The sequence below is a fragment of the Ovis aries genome, chromosome 24 (assembly GCF_016772045.2).
Source record: "Ovis aries strain OAR_USU_Benz2616 breed Rambouillet chromosome 24, ARS-UI_Ramb_v3.0, whole genome shotgun sequence".
Classification (NCBI taxonomy): Eukaryota; Metazoa; Chordata; class Mammalia; order Artiodactyla; family Bovidae; genus Ovis; species Ovis aries.
This window is the reverse complement of record NC_056077.1, coordinates 39439083-39466222: the sequence shown is the minus strand read 5'-3', so window position 1 is coordinate 39466222 and position 27140 is coordinate 39439083. Positions and strand designations below refer to the sequence as shown.

General features: G+C 54.2%; 2 protein-coding genes across 4 annotated transcripts; one reads left to right on the top strand and one right to left on the bottom strand.

Annotated features, from left to right (window-relative positions):
* Positions 1-3551: 3551 nt before the first annotated feature.
* On the top strand, positions 3552-27140 carry WIPI2 (WD repeat domain, phosphoinositide interacting 2). Of its 3 annotated transcripts, XM_015104260.3 has the most exons (12): positions 3552-3809; positions 9793-9875; positions 18689-18858; positions 19849-19945; positions 20340-20437; positions 20884-20976; positions 21428-21498; positions 23438-23545; positions 24232-24396; positions 24862-24969; positions 25642-25772; positions 26487-27140. In XM_015104260.3, exons 1-12 carry the CDS (start codon positions 3736-3738, stop codon positions 26597-26599), a joined length of 1311 nt encoding a protein of 436 aa, XP_014959746.2. In that variant the 5' UTR covers positions 3552-3735; the 3' UTR covers positions 26600-27140. The 3 variants fall into 3 exon arrangements, with proteins under 3 accessions (XP_014959746.2, XP_042096487.1, XP_027817754.1); XM_042240553.2 differs by lacking the exon at positions 9793-9875 and having other exon boundaries at positions 3757-3809; positions 18689-18854; XM_027961953.3 differs by lacking the exon at positions 9793-9875 and having other exon boundaries at positions 3757-3809.
* LOC114110661 (large ribosomal subunit protein uL22-like) lies at positions 11690-12367 on the bottom strand. Its single transcript, XM_042240554.2, has one exon. The coding sequence runs from the start codon at positions 12325-12327 to the stop codon at positions 11773-11775; it is 555 nt and encodes a 184-aa protein (XP_042096488.2). The 5' UTR covers positions 12328-12367; the 3' UTR covers positions 11690-11772.

The window sequence follows — 27140 nt, the reverse complement described above, 5'->3', positions numbered from 1 at the left end:
TCACATTTACACATTAATACACCTACATAAGGACTTCCCTGGAGCTCAAACGGTTAATGAAGGAGATCAGAGTTTGATCCCTGGGCTGGGAAGATCCTCTGGAGAAGGGAATGGCAATCCACTCCAGGATTCTTGCCTGGAGAATCCCACGGACAGAGAAGCCTGGCGGGCTACAGTCCATGGGGTCGCAAACAGTCGGACACGACTGACGCACGCACACCTACATATGTAAATGTCCATACTGCCAACCACTAAAACGTCTTCAGCAGGCTCCTTCATGGCCCCTCCCAAGCAATTTCCCCCCAGAAGTAACCACTATGCTGCCTGTTTCTCACTTCATATAAATGGACTCGTGTGGTATATATTCTTTTGTGTCTGGCTTTTCTCACTCAGTATTACATCTGTGAGATTATCCATGGGCGTGCGTCTTTTTCATTGCTGCATAGTATTCTTTTATATGAATGTACCACAATTTACTTATTCATTCTCTTGTAGCAAAATGATTGAGTTATTTCCAGTTTGGGAGTTATTATGAATAAAGCAGCTATAAATATGTTTACACCTGTCTTTTGGGGAAAAAGCACTCATTTCTACTGAGTATATACATAGAAGTAAAATGGCTGAGTCATAGGGAGTGTGTATGTATAACTTCTGCAGACACTGTCAAACACTTTTCCAAAGTAATTGTATCGCTTTAGGGCTCTCCTCACAGGGCACCAAAGTTCCGATTGCTCCGCACTGTGGCCTGCACTTGCCACTGTCAGTCCTCTCCATTTTATCCAACTTGACAGATGCTTGGTTGTCTCCTGTTTGCTCCTAATTTGCATTTTCTTGATGAGTGTCACTGATGACCACCTTTTCAGGTGCTCATTCACCATTGTGATGCCCTCTTCTGTGAAATGTCTGTGCTCAAGTATTTTACTCATTAATAAAAATGAGTTGCCAGTATTTTCCTCATTAATTTGTAGTTCTTCAAATATTCTGGAAATAAGCCCTTTGTCAAAAGATATGGATTGCAAATATACATAACCCATTCCAACCTCTCTTGATGATCTCTTTTGATGAGATGTTCTTAGTTATGAAAACCAACTTTTTATTCCGTGGTTCTGTTCAGTTCAGTTGCTCAGTCGCGTCCGACTCTTTGCGACCCCATGAATCGCAGCATGCCAGGCCTCCCTGTCCATCACCAACTCCTGGAGTTCACTCAGATTCAAGTCCATCGAGTCAGTGATGCCATCCAGCCATCTCATCCTCGGTCGTCCCCTTCTCCTCCTGCCCCCAATCCCTCCCAGCATCAGAGTCTTTCCCAATGAGTCAACTCTTCCCATGAGGTGGCCAAAGTACTGGAGTTTCAGCTTTAGCATCAGCCCTTCCAAAGAAATCCCAGGGCTGATCTCCTTCAGAATGGATTGGTTGGATCTCCTTGCAGTCCAAGGGACTCTCAAGAGTCTTCTCCGACACCACAGTTCAAATGCATCAATTCTTCAGCACTCAGCTTTCTTCACAGTCCAACTCTCACATCCATACATGACCACTGGAAAAACCATAGCCTTGACAAGATGGACCTTTGTTGGCAAAGTAATGTCTCGCTTTTTTTTTAAGTACTTGTTTAGATGACTTTGTTTACATCAGAGACACTGAGGCACTCTCCTGTTTACTTTTAGCAGCTTTATTGTCCTACCTTTCAACATTTAGGTTTCCATCCACCTCAAATGAATCCTTGAGTATGGTATGATGTGGGGGGATGGGGCAGAGTCTGCATCTTTTATAGAAAAGACCATTCTTTCCTCAGTGATTTTCTTTCTTCCTTTCTTTTTTAGATTAAATTTTTCCCTATTTTAAATTGAAGTATAATTGATGTACTCACCCCAGTGATATTCAAGGCACTTGTTTCCATGACTAGAATTAACACACTTGATCACACCATTCTGTATTTTCAATAGTGGCATATTGCTCTTGATACAAAGATGAGTCTCTTGCCTAAAGTATCTTTCTAAAACTTATTAGTTTTTTAAATTAGTTTATCTATTATTATCACTGGCTGCACTGGGTCTTCCTTGCTGTACCTGAGCAGCTTTCTCTACTTGCGGCAAGTGAGGGCTACTCTTCCTTGCAGCGTGTAGGCTTCTCACTGAGGTGGCTTCTCTTGTTGGGGACGCACAGGCAGGAGGGCATGAACTTCAGAAGTTGCAGCATTCCGGTTTAGCTGCTCCCAGCCACATGGAATCCTCTTGCACCAGGGATCGAACCTGTGTCCCCTACCTTGGCAGGCGGACTCCCATCCACTGTACCACCAAGGAAATCCTCTTGCTGAACGTATCTTAACACCCAATCTGATTTGGCCACTTCCTATTTCTCAAGCCAAATCTTGTGTCGTGTCCACTGTCCCACGACAAGCTCAGACACACAGCATAGAGTTCCTTGGTGAGGTCACACTCTCATCCGTGGACCTCTGCCATACCGAACACTTCCACTTCTTAGGTTGGTTACCTACTACTCGAACTTCAGGTCTCATCTCCAAGAAGCCTTCTGGGGCTGCACAGTCCCCTCCCTTAAGTCTAGGTTAATAATAAGGACCTCCTTAGGTGATCTCATGGAATCCTAGCTTTGCAAAGGTCTTTAAGAATCTCTCCCACTGTACCTTCGCTGAGGGAAAAGAGGAGGCCTAGACTGTGAAGAAAGCTGAGTGCCGAAGAATTGATGCTTTTGAACTGTGGTGTTGGAGAAGACTCTTGAGAGTCCCTTGGACTGCAAGGAGATCCAGCCAATCCATTCTGAAGGAGATCAGCCCTGGGATTTCTTTGGAAGGGCTGATGCTAAAGCTGAAACTCCAGTACTTTGGCCACCTCATGCGAAGAGTTGACTCATTGGAAAAGACTCTGATGCTGGGAGGGATTGGGGGCAGGAGGAGAAGGGGACGACAGAGGATGAGATGGTTGGATGGCATCACTGACTCGATGGACGTGAGTCTGAGTGAACTCCAGGAGTTGGTGATGGACAGGGAGGCCTGGCGTGCTGCGATTCATGGGATCGCGAAGAGTCGGACGCGACTGAGCGACTGAACTGAACTGATTTAGCTCACATGGAAAGCGCTCCCTAAATATTACTAAATGAATCAAGACGTGTTAAGTAGAATCTGCTCCAGGGCTCCTAAACGCGGGGGTTACCGTTCTCAGATTTAACACTTGCTAAGTTAATAGTTCCGACCCTCAGTTTTCAAATTTGTAAAACGACAACGCAACAGGCTCTATAAAACTAAAAGCACCAGTAGAGAATGCACGCACTTGGCACAACGACTGGCAAGCGGGGGCGGTCCCCTTTTAATACTAACAAAAAAATGGTGGGGGCGGAGGATACGGGGCGCCTACTTTTTCCAACGCGCATGCGCAGCCCTTGACGTGCCCTCAAGCCCAGCCCCCGGCGCGTCCCCACGCCTGTGCGTGTTCGACCGGAACCTGGGCCCGGACGGGAAGTGAAGGGGCGGGACCTCCGCAGCACGCCTGCGCCTTGAGAGGCCGTGCGACGAGGGGGCGTGGCCGCGCAGGCGTGCCAGGCGCCCCGGCTCCGGAGCATAAACAAGAGGGGGGCCGGGATGAGGCGGCGGTTAATGCTCAAGCGGCGAGCGGTGGCGGCGAGCGAGGCGGCGATCGGGGCCCGGCGCCGACCCTGAGCTCACCCCGACCTGCCCCACCCGCGCGCGAGCCCCCGGCAGGGCCCGCGGGCCGCGCGCCCACCATGAACCTGGCGAGTCAGAGCGGCGAGGCCGGCGCTAGCCAGCTGCTCTTCGCCAACTTCAACCAGGACGTCACGTAAGAACGGGCGAGGGCGGGGGTCGGGGGGTCGGGGGGCCTGGAGCCGGGGAGGGCGGAGGCGTGCCCCCACCCCCGGCGGGCCCCCCTTCCTTGGGGAACCCTCCAGGCTCTGCCCTGGGAGCTGCGACCTCTGGGCGGGGAAAGGGATGGACCACGGGAGGTCTTTTCTTTTCCCCATCTCCAAGAAGGCTTTGTCTTTTCCATCTCACTTTTCGCCAAGTTGGGCCCGAACTTTGTGGCCTGACCCGTCGTCCCAACCATCTCTGGAGTGGTGGGGGTGGGGGTGGGTTTCTCCCTTGCACCCCGCATCCCCCCACCCCCCTTGTTCGTCAGCCTTCTTGCCTCACTCTTTCCGCTCTTCCAGGCTCTCCTCATCTCCTCATCGTCTTAAGGGAACCCCTCGATTTACTTTTCTTCCTCTCTTGCTGTTCTTTTTGACAGGAAACCTTGATGTCCTCCTCGAGCGAGAAACAGACTTAGCAGTAATTCTGGTCTCTGACCCGGGGAGAAGCTGAGCCAAGGGGCGGGTTGTAACAGAGAAACCTCTGAGGAGTCCTGGTGCCTCAGGGAATGGGCCATCCTTGTACGGGAAGAGAGACCCTTGATGCCAACCCTTGGGTTCCGAACGCTGTTTGTCCAAACCCTCACGGGTTTGAAGCCGATTCTTCAGAGGCTGGCCGTCTCCTGGGGGAACGTGTGAGGATAGTTATTAGAGAAGGTTTCTGGAGAAGGAAGAATGAGTTGTGGGACTGGAAGGGAGGAGAGCCATCTTGAGAAGTGAGTAAGAGGAAGTGATGTAAGAGGGGAGGAGTGGGTCGTTGGCTTCATACTAAGTAGTAGGTTGAGTTGTTCCTGGCTCAATAGAATTGGCCAAAGAAAGGTCATTTACAGAATGGCAAGGCCAAGTCAGTGGCACGCAGAGGGTGCTCAGTTGCACCTTCCAGAGTTGGGAAAATAGTGCAGAGCCCCCCGCAGTGGGACTCCGATGAGGCTTGGAAGGGAGCAGATCACCTGTGCCAACTTCAGAGGAGGAAACCAAAGTGCAGGAGCTTTCGAGCAGAGCCTGGGCCTAGGCTCCATTAATAGTGGCGTGGGGGCAGCTTTCCTGAGTTCTCTTCCAGCCTCCTTTCCAATCCAGCCTGCTGTTGTTTCTACCTGCAGAGTAGGGTCTGGAGGACGATGAGCATAGAAGGCAGACTGTAGCGATCTTTAAAATGAAAACTGCGAAGGATTAGCGTGGTGACCAAAAGCCACTCCAAGGAGAGCAGTCTGGACCACCTGTTGCAGGGCGTTGTGACTGAGAACTATTATACTAATCTGGGTAGGGAAGAGGGCAGTTCAAACCAACAATGACTCCGTTTTTAAGCCCTTAGTATTTTGAGACCAGTAAGAATGGTAGCGTTATGGTTTTTTATGTCTTGTATAAATTAGAGAATTCCCCAAACATTTTCTACTGTTATTTCTCTTTTTCACCACTCACCGTGTATATTGAAAGGAAATCAGATATGAGAAAGCATTCTCTTGCTGTCATTTCAAGTGGCATTCAAACTCCAATTTCCCTATATAATAGAAGAAGAATGTCACTCTGGCCTGAAATAAGATCTTTTTGTGCTTAGAAATTGTGTGTTTTCCCATTCCTCTGTGAGTCCTAAAGTTACTAGTTGAAGACCAGATTTCTGCGTCATAATTTTGACTTGCCAAAGAGACCTTGATAGAGTATGAGCAGAAGTTGTAAGGAATAGTAAGCTAGGATTATACTAAAAATTTATTGATTAAAGTGACTAATTTGTTGTAAATGTACACCTGAAAGGAGAACAGAGCTTCCTGGGGAGAGGCTTGGCTGCACACCCCTCTCCCTCCCTGCCCAATCCCGAGTGTTCACATTAAGGTAATTTTTTAGAAGGCAAGGATGTGACTGTTGCATCCACATTCATGGTATTCAGTGAGAAAGTCTGGAACCACTTCACTTAATAGAAAATATATTGTGAGTTATACAGTAATGCTTGAACAGCAGTATTCCTTTCATGTGAAACTATGTCTGTCCTGTGGTAGTAATATAGTTTCAAATATTGTAAGTGTTTTGTTTTTTTTCCTATGATTTTTATCCTAAAAGTCTGGATGTTTTATTTTATTTCACCTTTTTTTTTTTTTTTTAACCAGAACTAGGGGAAAGGAATCAAAAGAAGCCGGTCCCTGTCATCTCCCTCTTCTTGTCTGGTTGGTTCCAATCCTGGTTTCTGAAAGTAACCCTTTGGAAGGCTTGTTTTGGAGGAGTTTTTGGGTTTTTTGACATTAAAATTAAGAAACTAATAGGTGCGGAGTATTGCTTGGCTCTTCAATGGAAATATCAGGGACTAAGTACTTGCAGGGGACCCCGTGAGGCCTGTGCAGACTCAGTGGTTGCTGGGCAGTGGCCGAATCATTTAGAAACCACACTCCTCAAAGAAATCGAAGGACACAGGTTTGGCTTCCCGCGTCTTCTGTCTGTAGCATTGATGCTGTTCGTGTCTAAGTTACGGGCACAGAGACAGTAGGGGGCGTTGGTCTGAATCTATTGCTCCCTTGAACCAGGGTTCTTCTAGGTTACATCAACTATCCTGGAAGGCCGCTTCGCCCCTTTTCCTCATCAGTAGATCCAGGAGCGTGGGAGTAAGAACCCTTTGGCCTTGAAGTTCTTGGTGGTTCTGCCCACGTGTGGAGAGTGTTTTTGGGGAACCAGGGCAGTTACCGGGGAGGATATTGTCCAGCAGCAGTGGCCGGCGGTGAGCTACTGGGGAGCCAGTGGGATTTGGTGTAACCCATGGGAGGTGCATAACACACCTAAGGGAGAAGGTCCCTCCCACGTGTCCAGCCTGGGTCCGAGATGAACAGTGACAGCACATTATAGAAAGGTTCAGGGGAAAGGTGAACTCTGCTTTGGATATTACTGAGTCTGAAAGGCGTTAGGGATGTCCGGGTGAGATCTGGGATAGACAGGCGGTTACTGAAGTGGGCCCTGGGGCCTGCCAGTTCTCAGCAGCACTTCGGGTCACTTCCTTTTTGTGGATATGGGCTGTTTCCACTTCACCCATCGTTGAGTGTGCTCTTTGGAGAAGATAATGAGAAGGGAAAACGTGGGCTGGCCGATCGTGGGTAATGGAGTAAAGAAAAGAGCATTAAGAATGATGTTTTTCTTTTAGAACGTTTTTAAAATGTTTTCTTAAAAGCATGTTTGTTTTTTAGTGGCAATCCCTGCCTTAGATACTAAGCACTCGCGTTTAAATTCGGTGAGAGATCTGCAGGTAGAGATCATGGTGGATGGAACAGGAGTGTTGATTTTGGCCCCGCTTGGAACCCTGATAGAACGGCAACCAGTAAAATATCAAAAAGATACTGAAAGAGGCTTAAGCCCAGAGAATGAGTACAATGAGAAAGAAAGGCACCAGCAACAAAATTTTCGAAGCCAGCAAGGGATAAAGGAAGTGGCTCCTCCATCGCTGGTGGGAAAGGCAGAGAACCAGCCCGCTTGAACCCGCAGAACCCCCAAAGGCTCAGGACGGGCGGTCTAGGAAGCTCTGCAGTGGCGGAAAGCTGCACATGGCGAAGATCCAGAGGGCTGGCCCACAGTGCACTCAGGAGCCGGGGCTGTCTCCTGCCCCTGGAGGTGAAGGACCCGGCCTTATCTCCAGAGGGTATTGCAGAGTCTCCAGATGTTGACACCAGGCATGCTTGAAGGCAGGGCTACGGTAGTGAAATGGGGCGCTAAGTAAATATACCCTTTTTTCTGTTGTTGCTGGTTTTCCCTCTATCAGTAAAAGATCTCATTGTATTACCTTAAAAAACAAAACAGAAACTTTACCGCAGCAACACTTAGTGGGAATGAGATCAGTTGTCAGGGAACTTTGGTGCTTGTCTGTTACCACACCTATCCCAAGCTGCCTTTGCAGGGTCGGGCAAGTCTTGAGGTGCCGTTAAGAGCAGAATCTCCGCAAAGTCGGGTGCATGAACCTGACTGCTGGTATCCGAGATGTAAAGAGCACACCTGTTTATATTCCATGCCATCCTTTAAAGGTGTCTGCCTTTATTGGTAAAGTGTATGCTCACACTGTACCACACGCACCTATCAAAACCAGGTGGTGATTTTTGTTTACATTTCCCACTGATTGGGATTCACAAGAGGGAAGCCATGCGGTGAAAACTAGCGAAGGTGTTTAGTATCCTACCGTTTCTGAGCATCTGGGAGAATGTCAGAGAGCTAGTGTTTGATCAGTTTTAACAAATTCGGCCTGTTTGGAGCACAGGCAAGGCCCTGGGTATATAAAAATCCAGGTTCTCATTCGCTAATTCTGTTTGGCTAACTTTGCCCATAGAAGAAGCCCCCGGGCTTATTTTACATGTAAAACTATTGGGCTTGGTGACTTGCTTTCCATGTCAACAAGAGATTTGAAGGAGGGCCTGTTAACGCTGGTGGGATGCTTGGAGAGCAGCAGCAGCCGCCAGTACAGCAGAAGGTGAGCGGCAGCGTTTACCCCGGCACGGCCACTGCCGCCGGAGCCCTCAGCTCCCGTTGAGGTCTGAGAGCCGGTTCACTCTGACAGCACAGCTGTTCAGCGATGTGAGCCCAGTCGGGTGTTGAGGGTTTGCCATCCCACACAGAAACCTGTATAAGAAAGACTTTTTAAGAGAATCAGAAATGCTGGGGGAAAAGGCTTGGATGCTTAAAATAGTAACCCTAAGTTGTCTGGAAAACATTTTCCTGGACATCAATTTTCCAGAAGTTACGAATTGTTGAGATTTTATTTTTAGCTTTCCTGAATATTCTTGTGTTTTTATTGGCTCCTTTATTGTTTTTCAAAATATGTATAGGTAACACTGTCTAATTACTAGTTAATTCAATATAGTGTGGTGTTTTTGCAGAAAACAGTTGTTGGAGTTGGTAGAGACTTATTCTGTTTAGATCTCTGGGGTGAACCAATTACAGTTTGAAAGTTCGACAGTGTTGATAGCAAGCCTGTTCTTTGTGTTTCTTCTGCCTAAGCGTGAAACAGGTTGGACATCTCGCGTTTCTCGTAGACGAGATGGTCGTGAAAACAGCCCTGGTTTTTGTCTTGGGTACACGCGCTCATCGAACGAGCTGTCAGTCCTGTTATTTCTCGGCTTCTGGTTTACCTTCTGCTTCCTCTTGTTGCCTTGCTCTCCCAGGCGTTAAGTTCCAGAAAGGTCCCAGCTCTGAGTTCGCACGTCCCACCACTTCCTGCTCTGTGCTCCCGTCCTCTCTGTTTCTGAAACCCGTGCTTGCAGCTCATCTCTTCCGCCGTGGTCGGACAGCGAGGGAGCTTCATCTAGTGTCGCAGCCCTGCCGCGCTGGGGATCTGGAGAGAGAGCTCGGCAGGCCTGCCGAGCCTCTTAGCAAGTAGAGGTGCTGGGTGGTGAATGTGGGTTCTCACACACAAGGTTGTCCTTCTGGACCAGCCCTGCGATGTGGTCTTCCCGTTGCAGACTGTGAGTGAGCTCTTTGGTCTGTTTTATTTCCATCCCGCTGCTTAGGCTTAGCATCATGTGACTGAGCTACGTTTGTTACAACCTTATTGCAGTGCCAAGAGACACCGTCATTCACCAAGGGTGTAAATGTCTTTGTTTAAAATTTGCAATGTTATCTTCACCTTTGGACTCTCCCATATAACCACATGTGTGTGTCGGGTCACCTGAGAAACCCCACTGTCTTTTGAGGGGATCGTTGGTTTAGGGTCGAGTACTTTTATTCTTATGTCAAACTTATCTTTAAAGTTTCACTGTCTGTCTTTGCTGGCCGTGAGATCCGGCGTCTTCCTTGCCCCACCTCTTCTCTCCTCTGCCGCCACTCACCTGGTGCCAGCTGCACGAACCTGTGCGCTAGTCTTGGGCAGAGATGATGGAGACAGTCCGGTAGCGTGGAGCTCGTCTGTGCGTTATCCCTGCCTACGCGTCTCGGCTCTTATTTCTGAATTTGGCTCTTTTGCAGGTCTCTAGCCGTTGGTAGTAAGTCCGGGTATAAATTTTTCTCCCTTTCTTCTGTGGATAAACTGGAGCAGATCTATGAATGCAGTAAGTGTTTGCTTTATTTTTCCCCTTTCTTAAAGTAGACAAGTTATACTTGAATTAGGTTGTATTCTTAATTGAAATGTGACGGTTAAAATCCAGGTGCCCCTTGACCACGGATCTGCCTTCCCCTTGGCCTTACTGCCAGGGGGCAGCTGTGGCTGTGAACAGTCGGTGTTTGTTCTCCCAGATCAAATCAGAGTGTGCATTTGCACGCTTATAAATGTACATGTAGAAAGACTTGAAGTACTTGTTTTATGGGTCCTTGTTTTCAATACATGATATCATGCTATACTGCTCTGTAATGCTCCCCCTTTTAAATGCCAGTAAAACCATTTCGGTATCTCTCATAGAAGACTTCCAGAATTTGAAAATTTTACAGCCCCCTTGGAATGGTTTATTTTTTGCCAGTTGGCATCTTCCGGTATTTTCATAGCTGTGTGTCAGAGGCCTGTGGGGCTGCAGGAGGACGGAGAACTCTGCCGCCTTTCTCATCACCTGCTGTGACTTTACGCAGACGCTTCACGGACCTCAGTTTCTGTGTGTGTGTAAAAGAATGAAGGAGAGAGAGAGAGTCCTTGGTGAATCAGTAGTAGTAGGTACAGCCCCTGCCCCAGAGAGAATGGGATGAAAAGGCTTGACTCACATGCGTGACTTTTTCGTCAGCAGAATCGTAAGTTTACGTGTGGTTGTGAGAAACACTCCAGGTCCTTCTCCACTTTTCCCAGTTTCCCCCAGTGGTGACATCCTGCAAACGTGCAGTATAGCATCCCCATCTGGAAGGCGACAGGATGCAATCCGGGGGTGTGTGTGTGTGGTTCCACCCGGCCTGAACACCCACATCCCCCACAGTGAAGCTACCGGGCGGTTCTAACAGTGCAGAGTCCTTTTGTAACCACACCTGTCTACCCTGCACCCTAGTCACAAATCCCAGGGAGCCAGGAATATGTCCTCTGGTTCCAGAGTGACTGTCATTTCGCAAATGTTACATAAATGGAAGTATGTAGCTTTTTGAGGGGTTTCTCTGGTGGCTCAGCAGTGAGGAACCTGCCTGCCAACACAGGAGACGCAGGAGATGCGGGTTCGATCCCTGGGTTGGAAAGATCCCCTGGAGGAGGAAATGGCAACACACTCCGCTGTTCTTGCCTGGGAAGTCCCACGGAGCCCTGACGGTCCATGGGGTCAGAAAAGGGTCGGACATAACTTAGTGACTAAACAACAACAAGCCTTTTGAGAACTGGCTGTTGTCGCTCAGCATCTTTCCCTGGAAGTTCACCCAAGCTGCTCGGTGTCGGTAGCCCCACCTTTTCTGTGGCTGAAATTCTGTGTGCGGACAGGGCCCAGCAGCTTCACCATCACCTGAAACTCCCCCTTCGTAAGAGACATTAGCAGGCAAAGGAGAATTGCAACGTGGAACACCACGGTTCACCAAAATGAATCGCCAGGCAGAGCACATGTGGGCTGGTTCCAGGCTTGGGCTGTTAGAGCTGCCGGGAACATGCGTGTCCGGGGTCGCGTGTGGATGTGGCATCGCTGCTCTGGGATTGATGTCTTGAGTGTGACTGCCGGGTGGTATGTTGGTGTGGGGGTGTTTTTGTTTTTAAGTGCTGAGCTGTTTTCCAGGGAGGCTGTACCAGTTTACATTCCTGCCAGTAATGCGTGAGCGAGCCAGCCCCTCAGAAGCCTCGCCAGCCTTTGGTGTGACCAGTAGGTTCCATCTTAGCCATTCTGGGGGGTCTGTGCGGTGTTCTCTCACCGTGGTTTACTTCATGTCTCTGTGATGACTAATGACGTTGAATATCTTTTCATGTGCTTGCTTGTTTTGGCCCACTTTTTTTTTTTTTTTTTTTTTGTTAAGACAACCAACAATTTTGCTTTTATTTGCATTTATTTTTTGCGGCATTTATTCCCGGGCCATAAGTTTTTGTTTCTTCAGTTTCTTCTGGGGTATCTTTTTCTTCTGTGCAGCCTGCTCTTCTGGTTTAGGAACAATCCGTTCTTTTTCAGTAAGGATCATCTCAGTGTGGCAGGGAGAGCTCACGTAGGGGTGGATCCGACCGTGAGCTCTGTAAGTCCTGCGCCGCATCTTGGGGGCTTTGTTCACTTGGATGTGCTCAATGACCAGAGAATCTACACCTAAGCCCTTAAGTTCAGCATTACTCTCTGCATTTTTGAGCATGTGTAGTAAAAATTCAGCACTCTTTTTGGGCCACCGACCCTGAGTCCAGCCCCGCTGTTTGGCCTGTGCACACCTGCCAACTCCACCGTTGTAGCGGCGGAACGGCACACGCTGCTTCTTTAACGTGACGTCCTTCAGGTACTTGGTGGCTTTTCGGATGTGCATACCCTTTATGGCCTGGGCAGTTTCTCGAGTGTTCTTAAAGTGTACACGAAGATTTGAACCTCTTGATTTGCATGATTTTGTGGGGTTTTCTGGGTCAAGTGAATAGCGCACCATTTTTAGGAGTCACCTCAGGCCACTTACCGGAAAAGGACTGGCCCACTTATTAATGCTGAGTTTTGAGAGTTCTTTATACATCCTTGATGTTAGTCCTTTCTCATGTACGTGGTTTGTAGATAGTTTCTCTATACATGATGATAACTCTGAAGCCTGCCTGTGGCCTGACCTAATTAAGAATTCTCTTTACAGAGAACTGAGAAGGCCAGTATGCTCATAATCCGTCACTCTGGGGTATGAATTCAAAGAGATTTGCTGTTTATCATTTTAATTACCCACGTGGGCATGCAGTTGGGGAAATCGGGTTTTCTCCTTATTAACGATGCCAGTATCTGCTTCTGGAATGTTCCACCGCTGACAACTTTGCTTCCACCATGGTTTGGTATTCCCTTTTGGAATCCTCCTTTACCCGTTAGTGCCCCTTACGAAGGGGGAGTTTCAGTGAGTGGCTGTGAAGAGACAGCCCGTGTCCACTTTTGATTTCGTTCATTGGGGACGTGCTGTGTGCCAGCCCTGCTCTGGCCGTGGAGACAAAGCCGTGACAGAGTTCCTGCTCTCGTGACCCTTCTGTTTAAATGGAGGCAGACCAGGAACGAGCAGGCGTTCTTGTGTCAGATGTCAGGCCGGGGGCACAGTGTGGAGCAAACGCAGACGTAAATCCCACCCCCTGCACCTCCATTAGCACACGGTGAGGCCCGCAGAAGTCGTTTCTGCGGCCCGGTGCTTGCAGCGCAGAGTTCTCGTGCCCCACCGGGGTCTGAGGCTCGCCAGGCTCCCTCCAGGCCCTGGCCTCCCCTCTTGGTTCCACCTCGGGCACCCCTCACCTCCAGCAGTGGAAGGTGTCTGAACCCCCAGGAGGCCCCCGGCTTGTTGCAGCCCCTGGAGGCTGGGATCTGGGCCCTTCATGAGGAGACAGGTGGAAGTGGGATTCTTCGAGTGCGGGTCCCTGGCTCACGGCTCCTGCCACGACTTGACTCCCACAAAAGCCTTTCTCCCGGTGCGGAGCTGGCGGGTGCGGTCAGGGTGATGAAGTGTGTCCGAGCCCGAGCGCTTGCTCATCTCCACACTGGCCGCATTCACTTGGCCGACACACGCTCGTTTCCTGTAGGGAGTTTCTTCACAGGAGAAAGGATTCCACTAGGCTTTTCGGGTGACTGAAGCATTTAGTAAATCTGCGTCCCCACCAGTGCCCGAGTTGAGCTGTTAAATCGTGGCTGCAGTGATTAGTCATCCGGTTTGAAATGTACAGGATTCCCTACCCCACCCCCACCCGTTGTGCTTAGAAAGGGTCTTGGCACTTCCTCAGATCGAATCCGTTCAGTGACTAATGTGTTTCCTTGAAGTTTATTAAGTGGTTTTTGGCACCTTATTTTTCAAAGGTTTTTGATGGAATAAAATGTGATGCTTTTTTCTTTTTGGCTGCTCTAGGCCTTAGCTGTGGCATGGGATCTCTTAGTCGCAGCCTGTGGGATCTCGTTTGCTGCCCAGGGATCACACCTTGGCCCCCTGCTTTGGGAGCGTGGAGCCTTGACCACTGGGCCACCAGAAAAGTCCCCCAAAGGTGATGTCTTGATAGCGTCGTTGGGAGAGTGGGTGTGCCCTGCCCACTGGTCTTCGGAAAAGCAAGATTGACAACTACTTGTTCTGTTGTTTATTTAACAACAACAACAAGAAAAACAAGACCTTTGCCCAGCAGCACTGGAAGGTTTTTGCTTTTAACGCTATAGTGTTCTTTCAGACTTGAAGTTGCAGGGCCTCCCATGTTTACGCCTTGCCCACTGTGAACCACGAGCGGCGTGTGAACCACGAGCAGTGAACCTCGCAGTGTGTGAGCCACGAGCGGCGTGTGAGCCACCAGTGGCATGTGAACCACGGGCAGCGTGTGAACCACGGGCAGTAATCCACGGGCAGTGTGTGAACCGCAGGCAGTTTGTGAACCACAGGCAGCGTGTGAGCCACGAGCGGCATGTGAACCACCAGGGGCGTGTGAACCACGGGCAGTGTGTGAACTACAAGCGGTGAACCTGGCAACGTGTGAACCATGAGCAGCGTGTGAACCGCGGGCAGGGTGTGAACCACAAGCAGTGGGTGAACCGCGGGCAGGGTGTGAATTGCGCGCGGGCAGTGTGTGAACTGTGAGTGGTGAACCGTGGACAGGGTGTGAGCCACGGGCAGGGTGTGAACCATGAGCAGTGAACCACGGGCAGTGTGTGAACCGCGGGCAGTTTGTGAGCCACAGGCAGTATGTGAACCACGGGCAGTGTGTGAACCACGAGCGATGTGTGAACCACCAGCGGCGTGTGAACCACGGGCAGGGTGTGAGCCATGAGCGGTGAACCGTGGGCAGGGTGTGAACCACGAGCAGTAAACCACGGGCAGTTTGTGAGCCACAGGCAGTATGTGAACCACGGGCAGTGTGTGAACCACGAGCGGTGTGTGAACCACAAGCAGAGTGTGAGCCATGAGCAGTGAACCACGGGCAGGGTGTGAACTACAAGCGGTGAACCTGGCAACGTGTGAACCATGAGCAGCGTGTGAACCGCGGGCAGGGTGTGAACCACAAGCAGTGGGTGAACCGCGGGCAGGGTGTGAATTGCGCGCGGGCAGTGTGTGAACTGTGAGTGGTGAACCGTGGACAGGGTGTGAGCCACGGGCAGGGTGTGAACCATGAGCAGTGAACCACGGGCAGTGTGTGAACCGCGGGCAGTTTGTGAGCCACAGGCAGTATGTGAACCACGGGCAGTGTGTGAACCACGAGCGATGTGTGAACCACCAGCGGCGTGTGAACCACGGGCAGGGTGTGAGCCATGAGCGGTGAACCGTGGGCAGGGTGTGAACCACGAGCAGTAAACCACGGGCAGTTTGTGAGCCACAGGCAGTATGTGAACCACGGGCAGTGTGTGAACCACGAGCGGTGTGTGAACCACAAGCAGAGTGTGAGCCATGAGCAGTGAACCACGGGCAGGGTGTGAACCACGAGCAGTAAACCATGGGCAGTGTGTGAACTGCGGGCAGTTTGTGAACTACCAGCGGCGCGTGAACCACGGGCAGGGTGTGAGCCATGAGCAGTGAACCACGGGCAGTTTGTGAACCACCAGCGGCGTGTGAACCATGGGCAGAGTGTGAGCTTGGCAGTGTGTAAAGGTGGATCACTTTGTGAAGTTGTGTTCCTGAAAGGTCCAGGCAAATTGCGTCCTAGGGCTGAAGGGGTGGGGTCCTCTTGGTTGGTTTTTGATGAAGCGAAGACGAAAGCACATGGCCCTTTCAGTGGTTGGCACTTCCTCTGCCCTTTGCAGGCAGCCTCGGCCATTCTCTGATTTTTCTGGCTCCTTTGGAAGTCTGATGGAAGTTGCGGGTACTTCCCAGAGAAAAACCCAATGCTTAGTGTGTGATTTTGGCAGGCTGAGAGCCTATGGAAGCCTGTGTGTGCTCCCGGTCCAGGGCCATGGCTGGAGAGCGTCACGGTGAGGGCCCTCCGCCCCCCCGACACCAGGCTGCCGCCCCGTCTGCCTGTCCGTCACTCTTGCCCGCCGCCCTGTCCTTGCTGCGTCAGATCTCAGCATACTGGTCGGAATTCACGTGGATGCGGTGGTCTGCCTGTGGGTTTTTCTAATAGCTTTTTGAGATGTAATTTGGATGCCAATAAAAAACCACCTGTTGAAAGTGTACAGTTCAGCAGGTTCCAGTATATTTACTGGGTTGTGCAACCTACCTTAATCTAATTTTCAAACATTGTTATCATTCCAGAGAACCCCCGAGCCCATTAGCCCCAGGGTGACTGCCCCCACTCCCCCACCCCTCAGCCCTGGGCAGCCGCTAATCTCCCTTCTGCCGCTGTGGGTCTGCGGCTCTGGAAGTCTCAGATAGACGGAGCCGCGTGGGCCTGGCTTCCTTCGCGGGGGGTGGTTCCGTGGCTCCGCTGTGCTGGAGCGTGGATGAGCACTTCCTTTCTTCTCGCCCAGTGACATCACGGGGTGGGGATGTGCTCTGTTTTGTCGATGGACGAACGATGGCCGTGCCTGCATTTTGGCGGTGTTTCCCCTTTGGCTGCTGTGAATGTTTGTGTGCAGGTTATGGTGTGGATGTGTATTTATAAGCTTGAGTGCTCTTAATGTTCCTCTGTCTCTGCGTTTCTTCAGTCATAACTGAAATGAAACTTTATCCGGAAGTCATTGTCCTTCGCACGTTTCTTTCTTAGCTGCTTTGCTCCTGCTCTTTCTCTTCCTGTTTGAAGGCACAGGAGCCATCTGGTGGAGGCTGCAGATCCTTCTTCTGGGCCGTTTGCTTCTTCCCCTCGCTCGTCATCTTTGCCCTCCTTGATATTTTTGTGTCCAGCCCTTCTCTTGAGGCTTCCGGAATCCTCCCTGTTCTGGATGCGTAAGCACTCTCCCGTGTCTTCCTTTGGTTCTTTGGCTTTGGGTTTTACGTTAAATACCTGATCCACTCTCAGCTGCTTTTGATATAAGAAATTTTCCACTTTTTTCATGAGCTGGAAAAGACGTTTTTCCTGTGTCTTCACTTATTTAGTGGGAACGTCAAGATGATGAGCCTCTCGTTGAAAAGTCGGCAAAGAAAAGGATGGTTGAGGCCAAGCGGCAGAAGGATGCCGTCTGTGAGCCTAGGTGCTGGGTGTTCAGGGGCTTTTGCCACGGTTTTCACTCAGGAACGTTTGCAGCTAAAAGCGGCTCGGCTGCCTCCATGCCACACTTCCCCTGTTGTTAAAATGCTAGAAAGAAGTTTCTTGCGCTTTTCCTCATGAAAGTTTCAAAATTTTTCAAACTTAGAGTGGGGTGGGAAGCCAGGCAGACACCTAAAGCCGATGTTTCTTTACTTTCTCTGCCCTTGGTTTAAGCGAAGGAACGATTCATCCCTTTCCTCTTCTCACCGTTTTGTTAATGGAGGTTTTCGCACGCAGAGAAAAGTTGGAAGTGTTTGATAGGCAATACCCACGTCCTGAGGATCTGGAGTCTGTTGTGAGCGCTGGACTTGCCTGCCCGTCTTGTGTGTCTGCATTTCAAAGCGCCTTGCAGAGAGCCATCCTCACACAGTTCCTGTGCGCAGTCAGTGCGCTCGGATTTACAGTCACATCTGGAGGAAGCGTCCCGAGTCTGACTAGAGCATGTGCCTCCGTGTGGCCTGGCCTCTCATCAGGGTTCACCATCACCCCAGAAAGCTCCCTCACCCCACCCCCAGGAGGCAGGCCGTGCTCTGGGCTTCCTGCTGTGGCTTGGTTTTGCCCGTCCTCCAGGAGCTTGACTTCACTGCCTGTCCCATTCCACGTAAGAGCAAACCCTGTTTTATTCCCACAAACGTCTGTCACGTCGCCTTGGGCTGACTCCCCCTGGATGGGCCCCGTGCGGAGCACGTAAGAGTTCAAACCCACATGGAGATGGCGCCGGCCACCGCATTTTCCTGGAGAGAGTTTCTGCTTAATACGGAGACCTTTGGAGCTTACTCGCTCACTTTGGCCATTTGGTTTCTAAACTGACTTACACGTGTTTTTAAGTTAAAGCAGGGAGTTTGGTGACAGGGCTTGTTGAAGGAGCCCTCGGTCTTGTGTGTGGGCACGCCTGGTCACAGCGAGGTCAGGCCCTGCAGGTCCCCGGGTTGTGAGCCGTCTAGTTCTCTGACCTCTGAGCTCAGCACCTCACAGAGTAGAGTGTGGCCTCGGACCATTGTTAGGACAATGAACGGGTCCGTGCTTAACCCCGGCTCAGCTGCAGCTCAGGTCCAGACAGCTGCCCGTGGGAATCATCCAGAGTCCTGCCTTCCAGAATGCTCTCTGCCCCTCCCCTGAACTGACCCCGGTGACCACAAGTAAACCCAGGTGGGGAGTGAGGGAGCTGGGAGTCGGGGTGAGGTGACAGCTGTGGGGAGGCCACTGTGCCCCGTTTTCTGGGCGGGCTGCTGTGCGTGCGGTTTCTAAGCACAGTCTTCTGAGCGGGGGTATCCCCATGCAAGTGGGGCGCAGGGACCCAAGGGGCGGAGGGCAGGCCGCGCTGGGGTCCGTAAGCCCCTGCTCCCAGTCGGGTGGCTGCGAGCCCCAGACGCGGAGTCACACGGGAGCGCTTGGGGGCCCATCGTGTGTCAGGTACGGCCGGTGTGGAATGCGTGGCCTGCCCGTGGCCGAGAGCTGGTGGTCTCTGAGGAGCAGGCCCTCCCTTCAGGGTGCGGGGCAGGCTGTGGGCAGCTCGCCTGGGCCTTGTAAACCGTGGACTTGGCCTGGTGGTCTGCCCCTCAGCCTTCCCCGAGCTCTGCCCGCAGGGAGCCTGCCCTCAGACGCGTGCTCGTGTGCGGGGGCCCCTGGCGCTGGCTGACAGGGACACACGCCCACATGGGTTTGCTTTCTCCCCCCTTTCAGCTGACACTGAAGATGTGTGCGTCGTGGAGAGATTGTTCTCCAGCAGCTTGGTGGCCATCGTCAGCCTCAAAGCTCCCAGGAAGCTGAAGGTTTGCCACTTTAAGAAAGGGACCGAGATCTGCAACTACAGCTACTCCAACACCATCCTGGCCGTGAAGCTCAACAGGCAGGTGGGCGGCGCTCCCCTCACCGCCCCAGGGCCCCGGGTTTCCCGGGGGCTCTGGGCTGCGAGGCCGTTCCAGCGACCTCGGAGCGGCTGCCGGGCCTCCGGCAGACCCCGGCCGCTCTGCTGCCCTCACGGCCCGCCCGGGCTCGGTTCTGCTCTCTCGTTTTCGCTCAGACTGCCCCGTTCCTGAAGATGCCGTGGCAAGTGCCGTTAGCTTTACCCATCCCTCAAGACGTGAGCCTTCTTTTATAAGAGTTACCTTTTTAAAAAGCCTGAGCATCTTTTTTTTCTTTCCATGCTTGTGGCTTATGAGATCTTAGTTCCCTGACCAGCGACTGAACCCAGGCCTTAGCAGTGAAAGCAGAGAGTCCTACCACAGGACTGCCAAGGAATTCTTTATCCCTTTTTTAACTGTTAATTTAACTTTTAACTAAAGATGAAAGATATACTACCTTTTTGTGTCTGCCCCAAAACCCACAAGAATGTCTGGCCTGGAGCATGGGCCTGGTGGCCAGGACTTGAGGTAGTGCCCGCGACGGCCACGTGGCTGCGGTCTAGTCGCAGCCTCAGTCAGCGGCAGATTCTGAAAGCAGCGGGCCTTCACCAGAGCGACCCCAGCCTCGACATGGTTTTCGTGGCGGGAGGGCTGAGAGCGAAACAAAATCAAACCCCAGTTTTCTTAGTGAGGGATCACTTTCTGTCATGCTAAATGACACCGCACAGTTAAAGGTCCTCATCCAACCGGAGGACGGAGTTGTAGGCGGGGGCTCAGCTCCAGGGGAGTAAGGGGTGCGGTGATGGGTGGAGTAAGGGGTGCGGTGATGGGTGGTGGGCGGGGCCTGGAGCACCGTGCGCACGCAGTGGTGAGCGGGGCCTGGAGCACCGTGCGCCCGCTGAGTTCTGGAAGGAGCATGGTGTCTGGCAGGAGGCCCTAACTGAGGCTCGGAGTCTGGCTCTCTCTCACATCCTGCTTCTGTGTCCACGTCTCTCGCAGAGGCTGATCGTGTGCCTGGAGGAGTCTCTCTACATTCACAATATCCGGGACATGAAGGTGCTGCACACCATCCGGGAGACGCCCCCGAACCCCACCGGTGAGCGGGGCAGGGCAGCGCTGCTGTTCAGAGGTCCTGTCCGTGAGAGAGTTTTCTCTCCTCTCAGGTTCCACAGGTTTAGACAGTGTTGCTCTTAGAGTCAGCTACTGATGCTGGTCTCGTGACCACACAGTCGTGGGCTGGGTCAGCCTGCAGCCTTGAGGTTTCTGATCAGTTCCAACCACGGCCTCAGTGCGTTTGAGCACGCACACTGCACGTGACAGGCCTGCTGTCACCTGCGGGGCGTGTGGGGGGCGTGGACCTTAAAAGGCCCAGTGATGCTACCACCTCGTGTCAGAGCTCGTGGCCTCCCCATCTTGCTGCACGCGTGCCGGCTGCTGGTGGCGCCAGGGGCCCCGACCTGACCCGCCTCGTCCCCGTGTGTTGCTCGCAGGCCTCTGTGCGCTGTCCATCAACAATGACAACTGTTACCTGGCGTATCCGGGCAGCGCCACCATCGGAGAGGTGCAGGTCTTCGACACCATCAACCTGGTGAGACTCTGGGGGAGAGGTGCGGCGCCCCTCCTTCCTCAGGCGGGGGCCAGCTGCTCCAGCCTCCCCCTCCCCTGGCTCAGCGGCTCGATTCCCGATTCCCACCGCGGCCTCCTGGTGGCCGAGCGGGGCGGGTCGTTCTGCCTCCAGCCTGCTCCTGTCCCTGCCCTCCCTCCGTACTGAGCACCCCGCAGTGTGCGTGCGGGAGGGAGCGGAGGAAGATCCAGAGCCTCCGTGGGGACGTGGCTTCGCGTTTTCTTGTAAGGCTCTGAGTGGCATCTCCTTGCCCCTCCCCAGCCCGTGGTTAATCGGGTGGACTGGGCGTCTGTGTCAGTGTGCGGGGGTTTCCGTAACAGCCATAGGCCTTCTCGATGGGTGGCTTCATGGGCATCGACGGTAGCCTCGCAGTCACAGTGGCCACAGGGCCCCTTTCCCCTCCCCTCCAGAGAGCTGCGAACATGATCCCGGCTCACGACAGCCCGTTAGCCGCCCTGGCCTTCGACGCCAGCGGAACCAAGCTCGCCACTGCTTCCGAGAAGGTAAGGTGGCCACGTGGAAACCCAGAGTCCCACCCACTCGTCCACCTTGCTCACACAGCCCAGTCCCCAGAGTGGTGTCTGTCCCCACCGGTCACAGCCTGGCCCATGTGACGGCCTGGAGGGCCGCCCGCAGCCACACGTGCCTGAGCCGAGCGAGCACGGTGGCTGAGGCGTGCTGGGCCGGGGTGCGTTTAGCCGTCCTGTCAGGGAGTATCACGGCTGTGACTGCACGGCCCTCAGCGTTAGGATGAGCAGTGACGGCGCTTCACCGTGCGCACAGTGGAGCAGGGTTGTGTTCTGATGGTGCCTGGCGAGGGCCGGGGTGCGGGACTCGGGGCCGTGCGGCTGGGACAGCTGTCGGCGCCCATCTGCCAAAGTCCGATGAGTGAGAGACCCGAGTCTGATTCCACTCGGCTCAGTTCCTTTTTCTTTCCTCTTCTCCCTGCTGCAGGGGACCGTGATCAGGGTGTTTTCCATTCCAGAAGGACAGAAACTCTTCGAGTTCCGGAGAGGAGTGAAGAGGTAAGTGTGCAGGTCTCCAGGAGGGAATCTGGGGCGTCGGCTCGCAGTTCAGTTTAACATCCTCTGTGACCAGCAGTGGGCACTTGAGCCCTGGGGACCCCCATCCAGCAGCCAGCGATCTCAGTCCAGCCGATGGGGCAGGAGGGGCTTGGGGTTTTGTGGGAGGTCAAGGGGCATTGTTATAGAGGCAAACTGGATTTTGTTGTTTGTGGTTGCGCTGAGCGCCGAGCCGTGTGGCCTGATAGCCCAGGCTGTGGAAGGAGGAGCTTGCCCAGCCGGGCCCGGGGTGAATGGGCCCTGGGGGCTCCTGACCTGGGCAGCAGCTCCTCCCCTTCTCCTAGGCTCTGAAAACCCGTGAGCAGCTCCCCCAGCCCCGCTCCGACTGGCAGATGGCTTTGGCCCGCACAGTGTTTCTCTGAAGAGACCGCAGAGCGCAGCCGCCCTGTGGCGCTTTGTCCGCGCCCCTGCCTGGTGGGGCCTGACCCGGGGGACCCGGAGCCAGGGCCTCCCACGGGTGATCTCGGGCTGCCGCCCCTCCCTGGCCCCTGCCTCCTGTCTCTTTCCTTCCTCTTTTCCTTCGCTTTTCCTCACGCTCATCTTTTTGGGTCTTTCTCCTTTTGCTGCTCCTGCTCCTGTGTCTGCATTTCTGCACTGAGGCCCTGGCCCCAGGCCCCCCTCTGGGCAGCCCAACTGTCCGTCCTCAGCCACGGTGTCTGTCTGTGTCCCGGGACGCCTCCGTGTCCCCAGGCCACCTGCCAAGGTTTTCCACGTCTCCTGCCTGCTGGGTGCTCCACGCAGCGGCCAGAGCACGGCCCCAGCACCCACCGTGCTGCACACAGCGTGTCCCAGGAACATTCCCGCCCTCCTCCTGGCGCCTGAACCTGGGGGCACTTGCCCCCCCCTGCCTGCCTTGCCATTCCCGCCCAAGCCGGCCTCACTCGTCCCCGCGCACCCCCCACACCGGCCTCCCCAACCCCAGGCATCTCCACCTGGCCTCGTGCTCGCCGTGGCCTCAGCTCATGTTCACCGGGTTCCGTCCCTCAGACTTGAGCCCACTGGCTGTTCTTCCGGGGCAGGGGGGTGAGACAGATGGGGGCAGCCCTGCGGGGAGCCTCTCGGGGCCTCCCCCGTCCCAGGGTTTGCTCCACCCGCAGGACTCCGTGGTGTTCAGGCTCCCCGCGTCCTTGCTTTCCTGCTGTGGCGTGCTTCCCTTCGCCATCTCTCCCAGCTCCTCAGAGAGACCTGTCTCCACGCAGACCCTGGCGTGACCTGCGGGCTCCTGCGCCCTCCAGTCGGTCGAGTGCCCCCTCCTGCCTCTTCCCCAGCGTCTGCAGCGCCTTCCCTTTGCTGCTCACCCCCCCTCCCTCCAGGCTCCTCTGGGTGGGAGCCCGTGCGCCGTGAGCTCCAGAAACGCAGCTGGAACAAAGCCCCTCCCTGGGGACAGGACCAAGTCCACCTTGTGGCTGCAGGGTTGCGAGGAAGCGCCGGCTTTGTGGTTTTTACAGCGACGTTTTAAGGGAAAACTAGTTTTAGGATGACAGAAGTTTATCCTTAAACGTTATTGAGGTTGCCAGTTCGTGGTTTTCCATGTCAAGAGTTTCTGTAATCTCAATGAGTAGGTTTCTTTAGCTAAGCTTAGTGCTGTAAGTCCAGCCTGATTCTGCTAAAAATGATTTCGTGAAGCCTTGATTCCTTTCGTTACGTGGCCACGAGAGGCTTGTTAAAGGATGGCTCAGTCAGGGCATCAGCTTTCAGACGCTCTCTTTCCTCACGTATTTTGAGAAGGTGACCGGAAAGGAATAAGAAGACCTCATGCACCTGTCATGGGGACCTTCCTTCACTGTGACTTCCCTTCCGGAGGGGGCGGCGGCGGTGCTGGTTGCCGTCTGCCCTCCGCGTCCGGGCGGCAGCGTGACCGGCCCCATCCCTCTCGCCCCAGGTGTGTGAGCATCTGCTCCCTGGCCTTCAGCATGGACGGCATGTTCCTGTCCGCCTCCAGCAACACTGAGACTGTGCACATCTTCAAACTCGAGACTGTGAAGGAAAAGTGAGTCGCAGAGACGTTGAGAGGAATACGGGGCCCTCTGTCTGCCGACGCGCGGAAGTGTGTCTGGGGGGCTCGTGGGGGCTCAGCAGCAGGACGGGTGGGGTTCGAGGGGGTCCTGCTGGATGGGGCGGCAGAGGGTGGTCCCCCCAGCGCTTCCCCCCGTGGTGCCTCTCTGGGGACCGTCCTGGGAGGGGCCACTTGCCTCCCTCTCGCTCAGAGGCATTTTCCATTTGTGCAGCAGTTGATTTAAAAAGTGCGTGACTACGGCGGTATGCGTGGTGCACAGGTCATCCCCGGTGGTTCTGTTGCCTTGTCTCAGGTTCTGTGGTGAGCCTCCTGCTAGGATCAGCACTGTTACCTGTGCTGTGTCTTACTCTGAGGCACATCTGAACGGGCTGCGGGAGCGCATCGTTGGGGCTGTGCTCCGACTGTTTGGAAACTTCCCTATAGAAAGATGGAAGGTTCCTGGACATGGGCCTCACATCCTCAGCTACAGAGCAGGGGCCGGTCATTCCCTGGCCCCTCTGCTGACCCTCTGAGGACACGCTCTGTGTTGTCCCCAGGTTCCCCGTGAGCCTGGGAGACTTCTCTCGCGTCTCGGGGCTGAGCCTCGCCTCCGCGTGAGGGGCGCGTGGTCTTTCTCAGCCAAGGGCTCGCGTGTGTCTGACGGTGTGTCCTCCTCCCAGGCCTCAGGAGGAGCCCACCACCTGGACCGGCTACTTCGGGAAGGTGCTCATGGCGTCCACCAGCTACTTGCCCTCCCAAGTGACGGAGATGTTCAACCAGGGCAGGGCCTTCGCCACGGTGCGCCTGCCTTTCTGTGGCCACAAGAACATCTGCGCGCTGGCCACGTGAGTCAGGGCGGGGAGCTGCCTCTGTCCCATGCGTCCAGCCAGGAGCGGGGTCCCAGGCCACTGGGGATGACCTGTACACCTGGCCCTCTGGTTTAGACCAGTCACGTGGACGTGGAGGGGGCCGTAGGTGGACGCTGATAGAGAACCCAGATGCCCGCCCCGCAGCGTCTGATCCTACACGCTTCCTCTTCCTGGTGGTGGGAACACCTAGAACGCATGGTTAGTTCAGCACTGCATGAGAGGGCCAGTGCGTGGCCCTGGGGCGTCCAGCGCCGGCAGCCGCACACGCTCCGAGCGCCTTTATCCTCGTGTGCGGACAGTGTGTGCGCAAAGCTACGCTCGCTCATCTGGGGCTCGGCACCCTTCCCGGGCCCGGCGCCCTTCCCGGGCCCGGCTGTGAGTTTAATGAGAGCTTTGTTCAAGTTTTGATTCTAGAATTTGGTTGCTGTTTATCCTCACTAGAATCCAGAAGATCCCTCGGCTGCTGGTGGGTGCCTCGGACGGGTACCTGTACATGTACAACCTGGACCCCCAGGAAGGGGGCGAGTGCACCCTCATGAAGCAGCACCAGTGAGTCGGCTGCGCCTCCGCTGGGCGGGCAGGGGCCCCTGTGGGCGGGGGGTGACTTGCTCGTGTGCCCAAAGCCAGGGACCCAGAGACTCCGGTCTCCGCACGACCACCCATCATGTGGGTGCAAGCCCGCCGTCCACGCCTCTGCCCGTGCCTGGCTCAGCACCTGGGCAGAGACTAGAGCGGCTGGGGCGCACTCTTACTGGCTGTTGGTGGGGGGGGTGTCTCGGGGCAGGACCACTGAGGATGCAGCTCAGCTCAGCGCCGTGCGCAGAAGGGGCGACCCCAGGGCACTATCTGTGATGCAGGGCAGGTTCTCCAGGGGCCCGGGGTCCCACTGAGATGCTGCTGTTGTCTTTGAAGAGGAGGAGTAAATGTTAGTTAACTGGGAGGTAATACCGTTGGGTTTTCTGTCTTTAAACAGTGGTACCGTAATACTCTTACAATCAGGGCGAACATGGGGGTGATTTCGTTATTTGACAGCGTCCTCTGGTTTTGGTCTTCAGTCTTAGAAGGCGCGGTGCGGTTGCTTCTCTAGGTCCAGCTCTCTTCATCAGACAGAGCGTGTGGAAATCCCGGTGACCACTCTCGGGGGAGTCACCCGCGGGCCACCGCAGCGTGCCGCACGCGTGGCCCTGACTGTCCCTGCTGGTGCCTTTCCTCCTTTTCCAGGTTGGACGGCAGCATGGAGACAACCAACGAGATCCTGGACTCCACGTCCCACGACTGCCCCTTGGTGACGCAGGCGTACGGCGCGGCCGTGCCCAAGGGTCCGCACGTGCCTTCGTCCCCGACGGCGCTGGGTAAGGGCCGGGCGAGCCTGGGGCGGAGCACCGCGGCTCTCGCTCTCACAGAGCCGCCCACCTGCCTCTTGCACTCCGGGGCGGGGCCTGCGGCACTCGGCCCGCTGTGGTAAGCACGGTTTTCAAGGCCTCCTGAGGCTGAGTCCATTTTCTTCATTTTTGAAACAGAAGTAGCCCTGTGGCTCTAGGTGCCTATGGACTGTCCACCACCTGCCTCCGCTCAGCTCAGGTTCTGCCCAAAACGCTTGGTCTCGACCCTCCCTCCTGTGGCCTGGGTCAGCAAGCAGGCCCAGGCAGGAGGGGGCCAGCTCCCCCAGCACGCCCTGGGCGGTGTGCGCACACGCTCTGCCGCACTCTCGCTCACTGTTTCACTCCAAGGTGAAGGCAGCGTGTGCTTCGAGGAGGCTCTGAGCATCCTTGCCACGGGTCTGGGCACACCCCCGCCCCTGACTCTGGAGGGCCATTTGCAGCCTCTCCACTGGGTCCCCATTAGTACCGAGCTCCTTCCTTCCTTACCTTCATGGGTCTTGGAAAGTCAGCTGTCTCTTGAGTGGCTCAGGGCTGTAGAGAGCTCGCTGGTCAGGGCAGAGGTGAGAATTCCACATCCTGTGGGCTGTGAGCTCCCTGCTGGCCCAGGTCCCGCTTCGGGGTCGGCCTCCCTGAGGGGACTACCCACTGGGGCTCGGCCTGCCTGAGGCACTGCTCTCTCCGCAGCCTACACGGACGAGCTGGGCGCCGCAGGCGGCTCGGGGCTGGAGGACGAGGCCAGCGCCCTGCGGCTGGAGGATGACAGCGAGCACCCTCCCATGATTCTGCGGACGGACTGACCGCGACCTGCAACCTCCTCGGGCCCCGAGGCAGGGAACACTGGCTGACAGAGGACTTCGCAGTCATGCTGCTATGAACTTTGACCCGAGCTGGGAAGAGGATGGCAGAGACTTCTAAATCAAAAAGAAAAAAAAAAAAGATTGTAGCTGTAGTCTCATTCCATACTGTTGAGAAATACATTGTTTTCACTTCAGTGGCTTTTAATCCGGCTTATGAATTTTTAGCTTTTCGTTGGTTTTCTCTTTTTTGCCAAAATCAGCTGTTTGGTGAAGCTCTCAAAACACCTTTGCTTTGCATGTATTAATGTGCCAAGCCAGCCAGGAGCTCTGGAGCCTGCTCATAACAGCCCGCAGGCGTCTGGGGTTTTCAGTCTGTGCAGAGAGGCACGGGCCGGGAAGGCGGCGGCCGCGAGCGCGCATCTGGTCCTGCTTGGGCAGGCCAGGTGACCTTGGGGGGTCCTCTCTCCCTGGAGCCCCTCCGGGACCATTTCACCCCTCCCCCCCCATTTTATTTTGTTAATTAAATTCTTTCCAAATTGGA

Excerpts from the sequence above, each read along its gene's own strand:
- WIPI2 (XM_015104260.3), top strand. The coding sequence starts at position 3,736 with ATGAACCTGGCGAGTCAGAGCGGCGAGGCCGGCGCTAGCCAGCTGCTC. Across the intron at positions 20,438-20,883 it reads TCTTCGACACCATCAACCTG|AGAGCTGCGAACATGATCCC; the intron begins GTGAGACTCTGG and ends CCTCCCCTCCAG. Across the intron at positions 23,546-24,231 it reads CTCGAGACTGTGAAGGAAAA|GCCTCAGGAGGAGCCCACCA; the intron begins GTGAGTCGCAGA and ends TCCTCCTCCCAG.
- LOC114110661 (XM_042240554.2), bottom strand. The coding sequence starts at position 12,327 with ATGGTGCGCTATTCACTTGACCCAGAAAACCCCACAAAATCATGCAAA.